This window comes from Corticium candelabrum, chromosome 11 (genome assembly GCF_963422355.1).
Source record: "Corticium candelabrum chromosome 11, ooCorCand1.1, whole genome shotgun sequence".
Taxonomy (NCBI): domain Eukaryota; kingdom Metazoa; phylum Porifera; class Homoscleromorpha; order Homosclerophorida; family Plakinidae; genus Corticium; species Corticium candelabrum.
Genome location: NC_085095.1, coordinates 8,151,186 through 8,166,185, shown reverse-complemented (window position 1 = coordinate 8,166,185; position 15,000 = coordinate 8,151,186). Strand labels below are relative to the sequence as shown.

Here is a 15,000-nt window from a genome sequence, read left to right as displayed (position 1 = left end):
CAGATAGATGGACAGACAAACAGACAGATGCAATGCCAGTGTTATCAAATAGAAATTAGACAGGATAACGTGCTTGACAGACAGACAGACAGACAGACAGACATTACCATGCTGTCATGTCCCCAGCCTGAACCACTTGGCCAGGACAGTCCAGCCTGATTTACTGGTTCCTGCCTCTACAATCCATGACTCTAAGACAAAGGAAACATTTTCTGAACTCTTAGGTTATGACATGATAGCTGACAAGTTTTGGCTTCAATCTTCTTTGCCTATCAGATTGGGTGGTTTTGGAATGATTCCTTTGCTTTCAGTGAGACAACCTGCATTTGTTGCATCCTGGGCTAATGCTATCACAAATCTGCCATTCCGGTTTCCTGATTTACGACCTCTCATAGACACCCTCTTGAATTCTTCATTCTCTCCAATCAGTGAGGCTTAGCACAATCTGTCCCTCCAGGAAAACGTATCTCTGACTACTTGTCAAGTGTTGAGAAAGTTCAACATCAGTTGTCTTCAGTTGCTGCTACTTCCAAGGCTCAGAATCTATTGGATAATTTTCCCACCGCTAGAGATGCAGCCCACCTTCGCTCATCAAAAGGAAAGGGGGCTGGGGCGTGGTTAAATGCAATTCCCACGTCGGAAGCGTTCGCACTTAGTTCTTGCGAATTTCGCTTGGCGTCCTTCCTTCGTTTGGGTTTGCCCATATCTCTCTCCAATTGGACAACGACCTGTAACTGTGGTGCTGACATAGATGACAGCGGTTACCATTTGTTGACTTGTAAAACAGGTGGTGGGCCTGTGTGGTCTCATGAGTCAATTTCTTCCATCTGGTCAGATTGTTTTTGCAAGCTGCATATCCATCATCGCAGGGAGCCAAGGAACAGGTACACCACTACAGACAACATACTGGACATCGTCTTTTTCGACTCCAACACTGGATACAATATCGATCTTGACATCTCCCTTGCTCACCCGTGGAGCAATGACATCTTCCCCACATCTGCTGGTGTTGATGGTGCAGCTGCAGACAGGAGAGCAGACAGGAAGAGAGCAAACTATAACAAACAACAACTACCAGGAGGGTCAATTGTCAGTGCAATTCCATTGGTAAATGGAACACTTTGGAACGTGGGGGTTTGATGCATGGAAATTCTTTAAAAAGATAGCAAAGAAGTCATCAGATGAAGTTGGAAGACTAAATTCAGCGGAGTTTATCGACTTCTGGAGCAAACGCTTTTCGGCCCAACTCCAAAAGTGCAATGCGAATGTCATCTCTAAGAAGTCATCTTCATTGACTGGAGTCAACAGAAGTGACTTTTATGTGACTCAGTTCTTTAGCCACTAGCTGACACTGAGCTAGGGCTTTGCACATAATTTAGCTGCTTTTAGAGTTTCTAGAGTTTTTAGAGCTATTAGTTCCTTCAAGTTTTGTTTTGAATTTAGTTTAGTTCATGAACATTGATAGTAGTTGGACAGCATATATAGTTATTTACATTGCGGAAATGTATCATAGATAAAATGTTCAAATAAATGTGTTTGACAGACAGACAGACGGACAGACGGAGAGTGGTGTAAGCATGATATGAATACGCATTAAAGGAAGAAACAGACTGACAACAAAACAGACACCACTGCAGCACTATTGCAGCTTTAATTAATTAATCAATTGGACCGACTGGGACAAGGCATCTGATCGACATACAGGCTGTGGAGATGTGCATTAAAGTCATTTTGTATTAATTAATTAATTAAAGCAGAGTGCTTATGATTGTATATCTCTCTGACAGTGGTATTTGGAGAGGACGTCTCTTTTGGTGGTGTCTTTCGCTGTACAGTCGGCCTTGCAAACAAATACGGCAAGGAATTTTACAGCAAATGTATACAACAGTACAGGCAATTCAGTAACAAGCATCATGCTGCTTTATAGGTAAAGACAGGGTGTTTAACACTCCTGACTGCGAGCAAGGAATTGCAGGCTTTGGCATTGGCCTAGCAACATGTGGAGCAACAGCTATTGCCGAGATGCAGTTTGCAGATTATGTGTTTCCTGCATTTGACCAGGTAGTTGATCACCACACACGTGTACATAGGCACTCATAATGTTGGATTTTTGTTGCTCTAGTTGGTAAATGAGGCGGCAAAGTATCGTTACCGGTCAGGGAATATGTTCAACTGTGGTCGATTGACCGTTCGTATGGCTTGTGGTGCAGTTGGTCATGGTGCTTTGTATCATTCTCAGAGTCCAGAAGCATATTTTGCACACACGCCAGGACTGAAAATTGTTGTGCCTCGCAGTCCCATACAAACCAAAGGTCTCTTGTTGGCGTCAATTAGAGATGACAATCCAGTGATATTCATGGAGCCAAAAATTCTATACAGGAAAGCACGTAGGGCATTTATTTATTAATGGTGTGCTTGTGTGTTTGTTTAACTGTTTGTCTGTTGGTTGGTTTGCCTGTCTGTGTGCATTTATGTTTGTTTGTATGTATTCGTATATGTTTCTTGGGGCAAGGGTAACTGTGTAATTGGATGTATGGAATCAAAAGGTAATCAAGCATGCTCTATGATCACTTCTACAGAGCATCTGTTTGTTGTTATATATTGAAAGCGTGTACTGGCTTTATAAAAATTTTATAATTAGTGGGTTATATGACAAACTGTGTGTAGTCGCATTGATTTCCAGCACTGTCTGTAGCCAGTAACAGCTCAACGAGGTACCATTGCACACATAATTACACACTAGGACTAGACAGAACTATGCTTATTACCATGCACATGCATTTCATCTGCATTACTTACTGCATGTGTTATATTGGGTGGTTTAGATGTCTTCAAGAAGACAAGGAGGTAAATACAGCCAGAAAACATTGGAAATAGACAAGAAGCTGTACAATATGTCCATTGTGTCAGATGCAGTCTCTAGAATGGCAATTTTTATTGGCCAAGATCTCATCTATATGTGTCTATAAGCTACAATTACTTCTGAGTACCATGCACAGCCCACATGCTATGCAATGCACCTACATGCATGTCATGTAATGGCAACCTGGTCATAATAATCAATTTTATCACTTAAGGTCACATAAGGCAGTTTTGACCATGTAGCAGTGAGATGACTTCCACCTTATTTTGTTGTTTTGGGTTGTTTAGAGGAACAGGTTCCTGTTGCTGACTATGAGCTACCTTTGTCAGTAGCTGAGATTATGAGAGAAGGTACATGCAGCAGTATTTGTTATAGATGTGTATTAGTCTACTTTTCTAATCATTTGACAGGCTCTGATGTCACGTTGGTTGCGTGGGGAACACAAGTGCATGTTCTCCGAGATGTGTGTGACATGGCTGAAGATCAACTGGGTGTTTCTTGCGAGCTCATTGATCTAAGAACCATCTTACCATGGGACAAAGATACCATTTGCAAGGTCGGCACTATTTACATACTGAGTTAATGTATATGACCATGCATGCTAGTCTATTCAATTAAGTCAAATTGTTATTGCTGCAAGATGTAATTTGAAATGTTTGGAGCACTAAAACCTGGTATGGGAACATTACCTGCAATTCAAATTTTGAATTTGATTTTTTTCACAAATTCTAATACAATCTATTCAATTCATATTTTTAGATTTAAGAAAACTTGAAAAGATTTAGGTTGTAATTTTAAGCAGGTGGTCAGAAAGAATATCCTATTTGTTTGAGTCCCTTTGATGGATCTAAACTTAGATAGTAAAATGAATGCAATTGGTCAGAGTGGAGTTAACATTTTCGTGATTGAGTAGTAGATGCAGAAAATTGCTGGTGGGTTATTTATTTGAGACACAAGTGATTAAACGAGGATGCAGTATTGCAAGAATGAGTTCAATATACACAGTCATCTTTGCTTTAATTAGCTTAGAGGCCAGGGTTTGTCTGGCAATGGACTTCTGCAATAACAGGAAATTTGGTATGATGGCAAATTGATTGCCAAACTCTAAAGCAATTACAAAACAGTAGAGTTTATGTATTAGAATGTCAATTTACAGGTATTCCAGTCCACCAATTGTTCCGTATGAGGTGTAAATGCACTGTATCTGAGTGATTCACAGATCACTGGCCCACATTATACTTGTCACCACACCTACATTCTACACACACAGTAGTACTGTAGGTCCCTCACCAGTTGACATATTCAAGCTACATTCAACTCTTCAGCACCTGATAGCAAGATAAGAATAGTCTGTATATGTTTGTTCAATAGTGCAATGTCTGTTGTATGAAATTAGGTACACTGTACATCTTGCGTTGCTGTCTAGAAAACTGATTCTAGTCTAGAAAACTGATTAGGGCGTTGTGTCTGTCACTGATAATCAACTGAATATTAAAGTGTACCAGAAATTGTAAACAAGTAGAATACTTGCCTGGATGTATGTCTTGTATACACAGTGGACAATAGAAACAGTGAGAATCGCAGCTTCACCTAACTTCCTGTTATCTACACCTAGACATGCAACCACGTTTGCAACCGCTAGAACCACATGTTCCTAGTTGAAGTAAGTCTGCTTATGTTTTCTAGTCTGTCTGCAAGACTGGCAGGTTATTGGTGAGTCATGAAGCGCCACTAACTCAAGGATTTGCTGCAGAAATAGCATCCACCGTTCAGGTACGCCCCTCCCACGCATGATTTTGGGAAAAATTACTGTACGTTGTTTATCTCGAAGGATGAATGTTTCCTTCAACTGGAAGCACCTGTGTCACGTGTCTGCGGCTGGGATACTCCTTTTCCCCATATATTTGAGCCGTTTTATGTCCCCGATAAATGGCGCTGCTTTGAAGCACTCAAGAAACTCATTAACTACTAACCGCATGATATCTATCACAATCAGTTCACGCGACGCGGTGTGGCTTGTGGTTAACTTATTTAAATTGGAGACTATATTACCAGTTGAAAGTACACAAAACAGCTTTCTCTGCTCTACCATATATTGTTCTCTGTTGTTCTCAACAAGCAATCCCTCTAATTAGGCACCGTTTTAGAAAATAAGCAGTCCAAGTTGATGTTGCAGCTCCGGATCTCTCCAACCAGTCTGCTTATATTGCTGACTCTCAGCTGATCTGATGTAAAATTAGATTACAAAGACTACAGAGGGATGGCATAAAACTATCCAGTTCTCACTAAGTCTAATCTGCCACAATGAGAAAATAATTATACTGACTGACTCTACTCCAGAACATGCAAATGTTAACTATACAGTCTCTTATGTCTCTTATGTATTTTCTGCAAATGTTATTACATGTACAATGGCTGGCCTTCTACTGGCACAAGCCAACAAAGACTGCCGTCTTCATAGTAGCAACACTGAGGCAGAGCAACAAACTGAAAGTCACACCAACTCAGCTCTGGGCACCATCTCTTCAATGGCCAGTGGGAGCCTTTACCTGCTGATGGTGTTGATTCCCTGTCCTCTCTATGCAAAGGCGGAAACCGCTTCCTGGCAAGAGATTTAATGAGAGACAAAGCTTGCTTGTGCTCATAGGACATCAGACAGACAGTTGAATTGCTAACAACCTCATACAAGGTCATCAAAAACTCCTGCTGGCGCTCTTTGTTGTAAGACAGATGCGCATCCAGGTAGTTCTGCAGCTTCGTGTGCATCTGGTTTACATCTGAGAAATCTATAAAGAAGCGACTGCACATGTAGCGCTCGCTGCACATACATTCATCAGTAGGAGTAAAGCCTTGCACCAGCAGATGGCAATACTTGAGCAGTCCTCCACCCCGGATTTCTTCTGGGTTTCTTGTAGCTAGCGTCCTGTTGTGTAAGTGGTCTAAAGCTTCCTCAACATTTCCATACAGAGACTCTACTATCACAGTCGGGAAGAAGTGTGGAGAGAGTGGTCGTTCTGTAGAAGAATTAGTAGGCAGTGCCACGTTGTAAGCGAGATAGTCATCTAGGATAATCTGGAAAGAATCGACTGAAAACTCGTACGCCCTGCGCATCCTATCGACGAACTTCAACTCCAAGTTGCGTCCGCCTTCGCCTCGCAGAGAGAGCAATGACCACCTGTCTTGTTCGTTGAAAACTTTCACCATTTTCTTTACGTAGGCGTCTTCCAACATTGTACTGCACAGCCGTTCCGTGGAGACTCCAGCCGGCATGTATTCGAGGAGACATGATAGGACGGATGTTCGTATTTTCATAAATTCCATCTCGTCGGCAAGGTCTACGCTGAACACCAAATCTAGGTCGTTGTAATTTTGTCGTTTGCTTCTGCAGAGAACGTAGCTTGCTGCACTTCCGTTCATTCTCACTTGCTTTATTTGAATGCCTTCCACATCAAACCGGCGACAGACTGTATTGATAAGTTCGAATGGTTCAACTTGTAATGTGGGGAAATGACCCGACCCGCGGACAGGGTATGCTTCGCGCAGTACAACGGAAAGACGACCTACTTCTTCGAACGATAACCTCATACAAGACGAGTCGGATTCACACTCGGTTCGGACAGGCATTATTGTGAAGTGTGGGTAGATGACAGTGTGCCAGGCTTTCAGACCGTCGTCCCTTCAAGGCCTGCAGGAACAAGCTGGGCTTCCTGCTGATAACAGATATAATATAGCCGGCTGCTCAAACGCTGATTGGCTGATGAGTGTAACGACCAATTACAATAGAAACAGCCCGTATCAGCGATAATACCCTATTGGTCGTTGGGAATGTAATTTACATATGGAGCAATTGCTGCGCCCACGCACCATTCGATATGACCCAATGTGATGTCACCCAATATGGCCAATGTGATGTCACCCAATGTGATGTCACCAACATGAAGGAGCAAAATGGACCATAACAGGGAAACGTCCATTTGAGAAAGCAAGTGCAAATTATTGCAAAGAATTCATCATAACTAAATAACTAGACAAAAAAGTCACCCAAGAAAAAAACAGGAAGCGTGGTGATCAACTGTTACATGATCTTCACATACAAGTCAGTGTTGGGAGAATGTACGCGCACAGCGCTAGCTGTCATGTTCTTGAGGTATCCATTTGTGTTGAATCCTGCGCAGAGAGCGTCAGAGTTGCAGAGCAATTTCAATTGTTCCACATCCCGTGTCCACATTTGACTACTTATGCAAACAATTTAGTAAGATATCTAAGCAGAATAAAACCACTCTAGAGCTTCTTACGTTCCCCAAAGGAGGTCATGGCCGGAAGCGTCAGTCTCAGGAACAACATCATACCTAGCAAGGGAAAATGTTAAGACAATACTATTTTTTCACATCATATCATGAGTACTAGTCTGCTATGTACCCTTGAGTTGAAGACTTTCCCCATTTTGTCACAAGACTTTTTGCTATGGAAACTGTTTCTCCAACTGGTATTATGCTAAATGGTTTTACAGTATAGGACCTGAAAAATAATAACATACCAAATATTAATGCAAGCTGACCAAACAAACAAACTGCCACAGTAGAAAATAGCTGCAAAACGCTACACATGCACATCATGCAAAATTACAGGATGCCCCCTACAAAACGGTCATCATGGTGGTCATCATGGTAGTCTACTGTCGATGCATCCCTAGCATTGTATATTAATTTAAAAACCAGTCTACAGAATAGTAACACAAAACTGTTATTAAATAGTAGATAGGAGAGCTGACAACTTGGCTATTGTTGTTCTTTGGTACATATGGCATTTGTGTGTAACTGGTACACACTGTACTTACACAGCCTTGATGCATGTTCATGTATCCATATCCATCCATCCATCCGGAAGCATGTATTTTCATCTATTAACTTAAAATAAATAATCCATCCATCCATCCATCCTTCTCCACAACCAACCTGGACATATCACTCTCACATGTACAGCCATGGAGTATTGGTTCCATTCGATATCCAGTCAGAGAATCCAGTTTCATGTCAAAGAAAAGAAAAAATATGTGCAAAGATGACAGCACAAGGAAGCAGCCCCAGTATCTTTCTCTCTCACAAGAACATTTTAAACTAATGGGAGAAAAATCGGTCACATTTTTGCACACTTTGTCAAAAGATCACAAATTGACAGTGACCACCGTAATGCATCTGAATTCAGAACTTACTGGTCAAGAAGGTTTTCAGTCAAATTACAAAACGCAATGCAATCATTATATCAAGAAAAAATTAAAACACTGCAACATGAACAAATGTCATAGCTCATTTGTTAACGATCACCTTGCACAGATACCCAAACTGTTCTACTTCAATTTTAATTTTAATTTTAGCCTTCTGTACACTGTTTTTAGTTACCTTGTCTTTATGTTGATTCTATCATTAGTCTTTCCTGAAATAACTGTAATTCATCCATCCATCCACCATCTACATACATGTATCTATCATCCGTTGTCCAATGGACACCAGGTACCAATTGACTCGACAATTTCAAAACTGATTAGGGTAATTTGTGCCAAACTGAAGCATGCATCAAGGAGAGTTTCATTGTTCCTTGCAATAGACCCATTTAGAAAACAAAAGACCATGCACAAACCCATTGGCTGCTACCTAACAAAATAAAGATAAACAGCAATACTGTGACATCTATAAATTACTGTATTATAAATATTAAGTTTTAAAGCCTCAAATGCAATGCAACAGCTACACATCACCATTTCTGTTCCAACTGCAGCAGATCTGATTCATAAGCATTAAAGTCCTAAACATAGTGAACAAATACAACAATAATTTTCTTTAGCTGCACTATACAACAAGCACCATCTTCCTACCATTGCAGTTCCATCATGTATAGAACCTTGCAACCTTGACACAAACAAATGCCATCTGCTCAAATAATAATCACCAACAAGACCTGACCACTAACAAGTAAGCAATGTACTAGATAAGGACAACCATACCAAAAAAAGTGTGATAGCAATTTCCTACTCCATTCTTAGAAGCATAGTCTTCAATATTGCCTCTGGGACCCCAGAGTGTGACTTGATTTCGAGCATTCAGTTCCATTAGGTTCTTCTCTTCCTCTGTATCACCTAACAAGCAATTGAGACATCAAGTTGTTTCAAGAAATCATTTCCAAGAGCATACCACAACGCAGATTTCGAAGGGGCTGCAAACACAAGCTAACATGTACTAGTATACATTTGTGTGATGCAAGCGCTCACTCACTCACTTATATTTCAACTCAGAAAAAGGTAATCACAACTGTTAGTAGCTAATTCAGTAACCTCTATTAGTAGCTAATTTAGTAAGTCAGAATAGCATACAAGAAAACATGTAAAACAGGCAAATTAAAAATGACAATAACTCTACTACATAACTCTACTACATAACTACACCCTAAAAACCACACGAAAACCATACAACTACTTACGTAAGTCACTAGCAAAGTCACTCACACACACACACACACACACACACACACACACACACACACACACACACACACACACTCACCCCAACTGCGAGCTGTAGTTGTCCATATCCCAAGCAGGAAGTTAACATCACTACCCAACAACTGATCAAGATCATCAATAATCTCCAACATTACAGACACAATTGAATTGAACTCAACACTATGACAATAACAAGAATAGTTGGGAATGAAGCAATATAAAGTAAACATAGTGTAGAACAGATCACCTAGAATTGACATGATAAAGCTGGTACCGCTGATATGCTACCATAAACATTGAGTGAAAGTCAGTAAACAAATTTAAAAGTGCCTGAACAACATCAGTAAGAAAAGCATGTAATACATGAAATGGTCACCTAAACTGCAGTTTCACCTGTCGTGTCACATCTACCAAGTCATATCGAAAGGGGCCAACTGGTTTGATTTCTAAAGCACCTTGAACAAACAAGCGCCATGCCTACACAGTACACAAACTCAAGACCAAATCTCTACAATTTCACATGGCTTAATTCACACTTAGTTTTGTAGCATTCACCTGCACTAAAGCCGTTGTATTAGGAGAGTAGTTTTTACCAATTGTAATAGATGGCCGAACCTCAACTTGGGACTTTGAAGTGGAAGGAATCTGATGTAGACAGCACATGATAAACTCTAAACACTCCATCTCTTGCATTACATACAGTATAAAGAGTAGTTTGAAGGATATGCCATGCTGCTAAAAGAGCATCATTCTTCGTTCCATATCTGCACCATAACTCAATCACATGTAAATAGTTGCCAACCATTCATATACACAGCACCTCCGAACAGCATATTGTCGAACCCATTCATCCAAATCAAACGGTGAACTGCAGAATAGAAACAGCACATGACTAATGAGTAATAGTAAAACAAAATACATACCTTCTCCACCCCATTTCTAGCATTAATTCATACACTATGGGGTTATGTTCAATAGCCTCCTACAAACAAAATCACTGAAGTTAAGCCAAAGTCACAATATGGTGAGCAACACAGCATAGCACACATCTACTAGTCAAACTAATCTTAAGCTGCAAATAATCAAGAGCGACTAACAACAGATGAAAAATGCAGTCAGCTATGGCACTTTTGCACCACAAGCTGTGCACAAGCTACTACTAATATAGTACCAGCCCATCTTAACTGCAGTGATGCACTCACAACCTACCATGAAAAAGAACTGCTACAGACATTTTAGTATTTCAAATATAATTTCAAGACACGGATATTCTTGGAGTCCATATCCCAGTAACAAAATTACCAAAATGCTGAGACTAACACAAAATGACAAAATAGGAGATGTATGTCTGTCAGTGTGACTCCTTTGTGTCTCTAGAGTAGGTATGTCCAGCTGCAGTGGAAGCAGCTGACTAATGACTAAGTGGTCCAAAAAGACTCCACTATGTACAAGATTATATAAATCTAATGTATATGATGGCTATTTCAAAATGTTTGTTTCCGCTATACATGCCTACACATTAATTAATTAAACTGATACCTACAGTATATCTGTTTCAGCATGTGTGACATGAGTGGTGCAATACAGACAGTCTACAGTGGTGACAGGACAAGGGTGGAGGGTCATGGACAGGGGTCAAGGGTTGTGCATAATCATACAGCACCAACCCTATCAGTTGACAAGTTGTTTGTTCAGGTGTTTAGCAAGCTGGGTGCGAAACCATCTAACATTATACTGCAGCAATTCCTACTGTGTAGACAACTAGTCTGAAGTATCAGACCAACATGCAAATCTCAGCTGCTGCAATTAGTGTAGGAGGTACTTAATTAACATATAGTTTCCTATACAAAAATGCATTACAATGACTTGAATGTCAACAATCAATCATCAGATTTAATCATTACAGATTAGGGTGTCAGTCCATATCCCACTTCCACCTGTAATTAGTTAGTTAATTAACTCTTTGGTTACCACAAAAGTAGCCTATCAGTGAAACTAAAAAAACTGGTTACTACCAAGACAGCAAGACAACAAATTTTAAGTACAGAGTGTGTAATCCAAACAACAGCTACACAAATCAAACACCAAGGCAGTAGTGATGACGTACAAGTCACAAATGCTGACATTCACATTTACAGTTAACTAAAAGTCTATAAGCTGTACGTATGTGTCTTGTAAATTCCATCAATGGAGATGAAGCAATCTGGTGCAAAGTTGACCTTACAAGCACCCTGTGCCAATAATGTTAGGTAAGTGTCTTAAATTAATATACCAACATAATGCCTCACCTATTGTCTCAATTAACTACACAATAAAACCTAGACAAACGTCACAAAAAACTGGTCAGACTAAATATCAGTAGGCTCACCATCGTTATTCCCACACCATCCATGGTACTGCCAGGGGCAGCACGATCAGCAAGAGGGCCAGTGGCAATTCTGCAAACACAAATTATCAGATAGAAGCCAAGCACTGAAAAGGTAGTCTAGATACTAAACACAAACCTGGTCAAATTGCCATACAAACCACGAGTGCCTCCAAAATTATGCAACATGCACCTTTGAAGTAAAAATAGCAAAACAATGAGATCCATTTTATTACTTAATTTAATTACTGTCTTCTACTGCGCCTCACCAAACAAATGGCTTCCCATAGTATGAGTCTGATTTCTTCCATATTGGACGATTCTCCTACACAAGACAAGTTGCTTTTCAATAAGCAGCAATATAACGCTAGCAAAAATTACTGTATCAAGATCAAGGATGATCATTTTGTTGTTAGGAATCACATTCAAATATGCCTACAAAAAGGAATACTGACATTAGACATTAGACACGTACTAGATTACAGTTAAATTGCAATAGACATGTTACATCATCCCATTATTTCAAAACTTAATTTCACTATGCATATCTATGCACCCACTCACCCAACAATAAATCAAGTCTCAATGTATTCATTATGTCTTTAGACAAATAATTAATTACCGTACATGCCTGAAAAAATCCATGACAACAACTCTTTCTGCAAGCATATGACAGTTAACTTACCTTCATTTCGTCAGCTCCCCAAAATCCAGATAAAAAGAGCCAGCCCTGCATCAACCAAACTGCATCTGGATCAGCTGACTGTAAACCCTGCAAACAAAAAGGTACACAGCAACACCTATGTACAAAGTTAACAAAGCTCTAAATACCTTCAATACTGCAGAACTAGTTGCTGCCAAGTATGTTGGGTCTTTTGAAGCAGGATTCTAGCAAACAGCCATATTTTTCAATCAGCAATCATTCCAACCAACCATGCAAATTTCTACTAAGTAACTTATAAGACATCTTGCATTCAAACACAATTACACACATAACAAAACACATTTGCAGACAAACAGTACATGCTCCTGATTTTGTAACTCTTGAACTTCATCAAAGTCAATGCCACAACCAATTATCAATTCATTATTTTCGATTACTCTACAAGACCACAATTCTACCAGCAACTAGATTATAGTTTCATCACTCCCAACATACTGAAACTACTGTGTAAACACTTACTCACCATTTCATTGAACGTGTCCACATTATAAACATGATCTGAAAATAAACAGCATTGCAGTTACAAATCATACCAACATGGCAGGCAATAGAGTTGTAAAACTGTCCAAGAGAACAAGTTAGTCCATAGTGTTTAATTAATAAGGTTTAAAGATCTGAACAGTACAGTCATACTTCAATTAAAACTGAAACAGTTCTATACATCAAACCTGTTCCAAAGTTCTCCATTAACACTTCAATAAATTTCTTAGCAATCACACTAAACTCAGGGTCTGCAGGACTCAAAAGATAAACACAGCAATATGTGTCATTGAACCCTATGAATGCAATGTATAATGTGAGATTAACAATCATCACATGTAAGAAAAAGATCAACTTACGTCCCCAATCTGGTGACCTTGACAAATTTGCATGTGGAAAGATCTTCTGAAGTTCCTTTGGAACATGACCTAGAGGAGTTGATACAAACTTCTATAATACTGATATTTCACTTCAAATGTACCTGAGAATCCAGGCAAAACAGATGTCATTCCAAACTGTCTCTGTTGCTGAAGAATCTGCTTTTGCAAATTAGCCTGCTTGCTTCTCCAACTTTTCGAAAGAGGACCACCCCTAAACCATCAAAGTATAACCACTGATCACCTCCATATCCTCTACATCATATCACTTGAACATACCATCCCCTCATGTTACCCTATAAAACACAACACACCCTCATATGTCAGCAACTAAACACAGAACTACAGCTGGCTGTTGCACCATTCTATTCCATGCAAGAAATGCAGGTCCACTGAAGTATTCCTCAAGTTCTGCCTCACTTAGTCCAAGTTGGATAAACGTCTCAGCCCATATCAGCTAACATACACAGATTAATTACCCAAACAGCATCAAAACAACAACATACTGATATATGTGATAGTGTTAGTACAAAGTTTCTAAATTCGTAGCAAGGTGTTCAAAAACTCTACATCCAAAATCAGACAAAAACTTTTGGTGTATAACAAATGGTTAAACCTACTTTTACCAAATTCAGAGTTACCTAATTAGTAAGCTATACATGCAATTGTAAATACCTCTTGCCCTGTAAATGACAAAGGCAAGTTGATTCCCTGAAGAGCCATCCTGTGCAATGAAAACATGCTGACATAAAAATAAACAATTACTAGAAACTACATCCAATATTACCAGTCTATTTCACGTTGCCATCTCTGCCAGTCCCACCAAACCATTGAGTATGACACAGTGCAGACATTCATATAGTATCTACACAAAAACACAAAAGAAACTACCCACAAGTCAACACATACGAAAACCATAACAACACACAATGTCCAGATCAAAGAAAAGTCAAAACTCTTGCCAATAAAGATCACACAAATCTTGTAAACAACATAGTCTAGAGGTGCTTGAAACTAAATAAATTGCAGCTCGCTCGCTCTCACACACATATGCACAGTGACACACACACACACACACACACACACACACACACACACACACACACACACACACACACACACACACACACACACACACACACACAAACAAACATTCCACAGAGTCTGTTGTAGACTCAGCATTTCCAGAGTCTAGTTTACAGAGTATTCATCAACTATTGGATAATTCCAACTTTGCCACTAATGTAGCCACACAATATGTAACCAGTAGTTAATTGCCAGTCCAAGTTAATTGCCGAGCGTAGCGAGGCTTCTAATCTGGGTCACACAACAGATACGGGGCGTGGTCCTATATGGATCTCCATCGAGCTTTTGGTGTGTGTGTGTGTGTGTGTGTGTGTGTGTACAAATCTCAAATTTCTCCTCCCCACGACCACGTTTCATGATAGAACCTACCTTAAAAAATTGTTTCCGTGTCCGACTACAGATGAGTCTAAGAACGATTCGTCTAAGTGAGCAAATGGCGACGAAAACGCTTCCTGAACTTTCGTCGCCCCATCCTTTTGTATTGTAGCTAGGGATTGTGTGTACTTGACAACCAAGAAACACCTTCAGGAGTTGAATGCCACCTACAGTCAACTATTCACACCTCCCGCACTACAGTATGATCAATCCTTTACTACACTGTGCTGCATC

The 15,000-nt window shown here is 39.8% G+C and overlaps 3 protein-coding genes across 5 annotated transcripts in view; 1 reads left to right on the top strand and 2 right to left on the bottom strand.

The window, feature by feature from the left end:
• Positions 1-4,954, top strand: part of LOC134187020 (2-oxoisovalerate dehydrogenase subunit beta, mitochondrial-like) — a 5,770-nt gene extending 816 nt beyond the window's left edge. The window contains exons 3-9 of the mRNA XM_062655130.1: positions 1,788-1,856; positions 1,928-2,061; positions 2,123-2,387; positions 3,151-3,213; positions 3,274-3,419; positions 4,550-4,636; positions 4,695-4,954. Coding sequence (XP_062511114.1) covers positions 1,788-1,856; positions 1,928-2,061; positions 2,123-2,387; positions 3,151-3,213; positions 3,274-3,419; positions 4,550-4,636; positions 4,695-4,835 — 905 coding nt within the window. The 3' untranslated portion in view covers positions 4,836-4,954. The remainder of the gene's footprint in view (positions 1-1,787; positions 1,857-1,927; positions 2,062-2,122; positions 2,388-3,150; positions 3,214-3,273; positions 3,420-4,549; positions 4,637-4,694) is intronic.
• Positions 4,955-5,048: 94 nt separating this feature from the next.
• On the bottom strand, positions 5,049-6,616 carry LOC134187018 (terminal nucleotidyltransferase 5C-like). Its single transcript, XM_062655129.1, has one exon. It carries the CDS (start codon positions 6,485-6,487, stop codon positions 5,264-5,266), a length of 1,224 nt encoding a protein of 407 aa, XP_062511113.1. The 5' UTR covers positions 6,488-6,616; the 3' UTR covers positions 5,049-5,263.
• A 197-nt stretch (positions 6,617-6,813) lies between these two features.
• The window catches only part of LOC134187017 (alpha-N-acetylglucosaminidase-like), a 9,388-nt gene continuing 1,201 nt past the window's right edge, over positions 6,814-15,000 (bottom strand). The window contains exons 4-30 of one of the 3 annotated variants that reach the window (XM_062655127.1): positions 14,093-14,170; positions 13,981-14,029; positions 13,667-13,762; positions 13,585-13,601; positions 13,410-13,519; positions 13,288-13,356; positions 13,117-13,224; positions 12,912-12,946; positions 12,556-12,612; positions 12,410-12,496; positions 12,106-12,159; positions 11,994-12,049; positions 11,864-11,917; positions 11,728-11,797; positions 10,283-10,341; positions 10,180-10,227; positions 10,060-10,123; positions 9,915-10,004; positions 9,753-9,836; positions 9,607-9,689; positions 9,421-9,539; positions 8,893-8,996; positions 8,736-8,825; positions 8,619-8,665; positions 7,283-7,381; positions 7,159-7,212; positions 6,814-7,098 (exon numbers count right to left, since the gene is read on the bottom strand). In XM_062655127.1, the coding sequence (XP_062511111.1) occupies positions 6,939-7,098; positions 7,159-7,212; positions 7,283-7,381; positions 8,619-8,665; positions 8,736-8,825; positions 8,893-8,996; positions 9,421-9,539; positions 9,607-9,689; positions 9,753-9,836; positions 9,915-10,004; positions 10,060-10,123; positions 10,180-10,227; positions 10,283-10,341; positions 11,728-11,797; positions 11,864-11,917; positions 11,994-12,049; positions 12,106-12,159; positions 12,410-12,496; positions 12,556-12,612; positions 12,912-12,946; positions 13,117-13,224; positions 13,288-13,356; positions 13,410-13,519; positions 13,585-13,601; positions 13,667-13,762; positions 13,981-14,029; positions 14,093-14,170 (2,041 nt within the window). In that variant the 3' untranslated portion in view covers positions 6,814-6,938. Of the gene's footprint in view, positions 7,099-7,158; positions 7,213-7,282; positions 7,382-8,618; positions 8,666-8,735; positions 8,826-8,864; positions 8,997-9,420; positions 9,540-9,606; positions 9,690-9,752; positions 9,837-9,914; positions 10,005-10,059; positions 10,124-10,179; positions 10,228-10,282; positions 10,342-11,727; positions 11,798-11,863; positions 11,918-11,993; positions 12,050-12,105; positions 12,160-12,409; positions 12,497-12,555; positions 12,613-12,911; positions 12,947-13,116; positions 13,225-13,287; positions 13,357-13,409; positions 13,520-13,584; positions 13,602-13,666; positions 13,763-13,980; positions 14,030-14,092; positions 14,171-15,000 lie in introns of those variants that run through there. The other 2 variants (XM_062655128.1, XR_009971041.1) reach the window with 2 other exon arrangements.